Source organism: Vollenhovia emeryi, unplaced genomic scaffold, assembly GCF_000949405.1.
Source record: "Vollenhovia emeryi isolate VEMERY1.0 unplaced genomic scaffold, V.emery_V1.0 DF943770.1, whole genome shotgun sequence".
Lineage (NCBI taxonomy): Eukaryota > Metazoa > Arthropoda > Insecta > Hymenoptera > Formicidae > Vollenhovia > Vollenhovia emeryi.
The window spans coordinates 895-2,852 of NW_011962596.1; the positions used below are offsets into that span (position 1 = coordinate 895).

At 36.6% G+C, this 1,958-nt stretch overlaps 1 protein-coding gene across 1 annotated transcript; it reads left to right on the forward strand.

The window, feature by feature from the left end:
* Nucleotides 1-296: 296 nt before the first annotated feature.
* On the forward strand, nt 297-939 carry LOC105564916 (stromelysin-2-like; the record flags this gene model as incomplete). The annotated part of the gene is made up of 1 exon (XM_012017694.1): nt 297-939. A coding segment is annotated over exon 1 (643 nt), but the record flags the coding sequence as incomplete, so codon positions are not given.
* Between the last annotated feature and the right edge of the window lie 1,019 nt (nt 940-1,958).

A 1,958-nucleotide genomic window follows, 5' to 3' on the forward strand; every position in this document is an offset into this window, starting at 1 on the left:
ATTTTTTACGAATAAAGTATTATTTTTATCATTGAAAGAAGAATTTCCTGCGATATGCACCCCTTTATCACAGTCTCATCGAACGGATATATAGCGTCAACGTCTACTCGAAAGGATATTGCGAAACATATCAAATTGTTATTTTTGTAACGCTTTCATCGTCATAGACCAACGCCCACTAACCCTAATACTAACCCAACCCTAACCTAATAAAAGGGCATCTCGAGATGCGCATTTCATTATTTGAGTTTGCACCGCATGCATTTCATCATTCGAGTTTGCACCGGTTCTTCACAATGACCACAATGTTCGCACGCATCATAGTTACCTGTACAGTAGCTACGATGCTTATATGTGTGTATATTGTCGCTGAGTGTAAAGTCATCAAGTACAACAATGAAGTAGCGATACAGTATCTGCAGAAATACGGATTTTTGAACGAGACGATGGATACGTTTGCAACCAGTGAAGATCAGCTGGTTCTTCGGCACGCTATCAATCTCTTTCAAGAATACTACAGATTACCTGTCACTGGTAAAGTGGACAACGCAACTCTAAGCCTGATGAGTAAACCGCAATGCGGTCTACGTGACATATTGACTTTCGGAGAGGGCAAAGTTATACATAAGTGGCCGAAACGACACTTAACGTGGAATTTTCACTTGGCCAACAGAGCGCTCTTGGATACAACTCAGACGGCGTTCGATTTGTGGCAGACACATTCGTCGCTAACGTTTGAACGTGCTGTTGAAAACCCAAATATTCTGATATCGTTGCGCAAAGGCCATCATATGTTCCTCGATCGTCGAAACAGTGAATTGTGCTCGAGCGTTTTCGACGGTCCCGGCGGCACGTTGGCTCACGCGTTCTATCCCAATGGAGCGTCGGATTTCACGTCGGAGGTTCACGTCGACAAGACGGAACAGTGGCATATACAGGGTGCTTTAGACCACCCGTACAGCCCCTTTATTTCGGAAATAGAACATTTTAGAGAAAAATGTTTCCGGCAAAAGTTATACGATTTTAAAAGGGCTATATAATGAAAAAATAAATTTTCGAAAAAATAAATCTTTTATGGTTATATGGAGGTCGCTGTCATTTTTTTAAATGGAACTCCCTACTGTTTAATATACTATGTTATTCTACTAATTAATATAAACAACTTTTGTCTGAAACATTTTTTGATTTGCCTAATACTTTTTGAGACATTCAAGACAAAATTTATAACTTTTTACATGTTTAGCTTATAATATCTCGATAACTGTTTGTCGGAGGGAAAAGTAGTACAGGACTTTTTTACTTGATTTAGTCTCAGGAATATGCTGTTGCAATGGTGTTTCAATTATTGAAAATTTTTGTGTATGTAAATTTTATGTGTTACAATTCATAAACCATTGCAACAGCATATTCCTGAGACTAAATCAAGTAAAAAAAGTCCTATACTACTTTTCCCTCCGACAAACAGTTATCGAGATATTATAAGCTAAACATGTAAAAAGTTATAAATTTTGTCTTGAATGTCTCAAAAAGTATTAGGCAAATCAAAAAATGTTTCAGACAAAAGTTGTTTATATTAATTAGTAGAATAACATAGTATATTAAACAGTAGGGAGTTCCATTTAAAAAAATGACAGCGACCTCCATATAACCATAAAAGATTTATTTTTTCGAAAATTTATTTTTTCATTATATAGCCCTTTTAAAATCGTATAACTTTTGCCGGAAACATTTTTCTCTAAAATGTTCTATTTCCGAAATAAAGGGGCTGTACGGGTGGTCTGAAGCACCCTATATATATCGATGTGGGTCCACAATACAAATATAATTTGCTGTACGTGTTGACTCATGAAATCGGTCATTCGTTAGGATTAGATCATAGTCACGACGCTACGTCGATAATGTATTCATTCATACTTGACAGTACTTTTCCTGTCACACTAAATACCGAGGACATTATA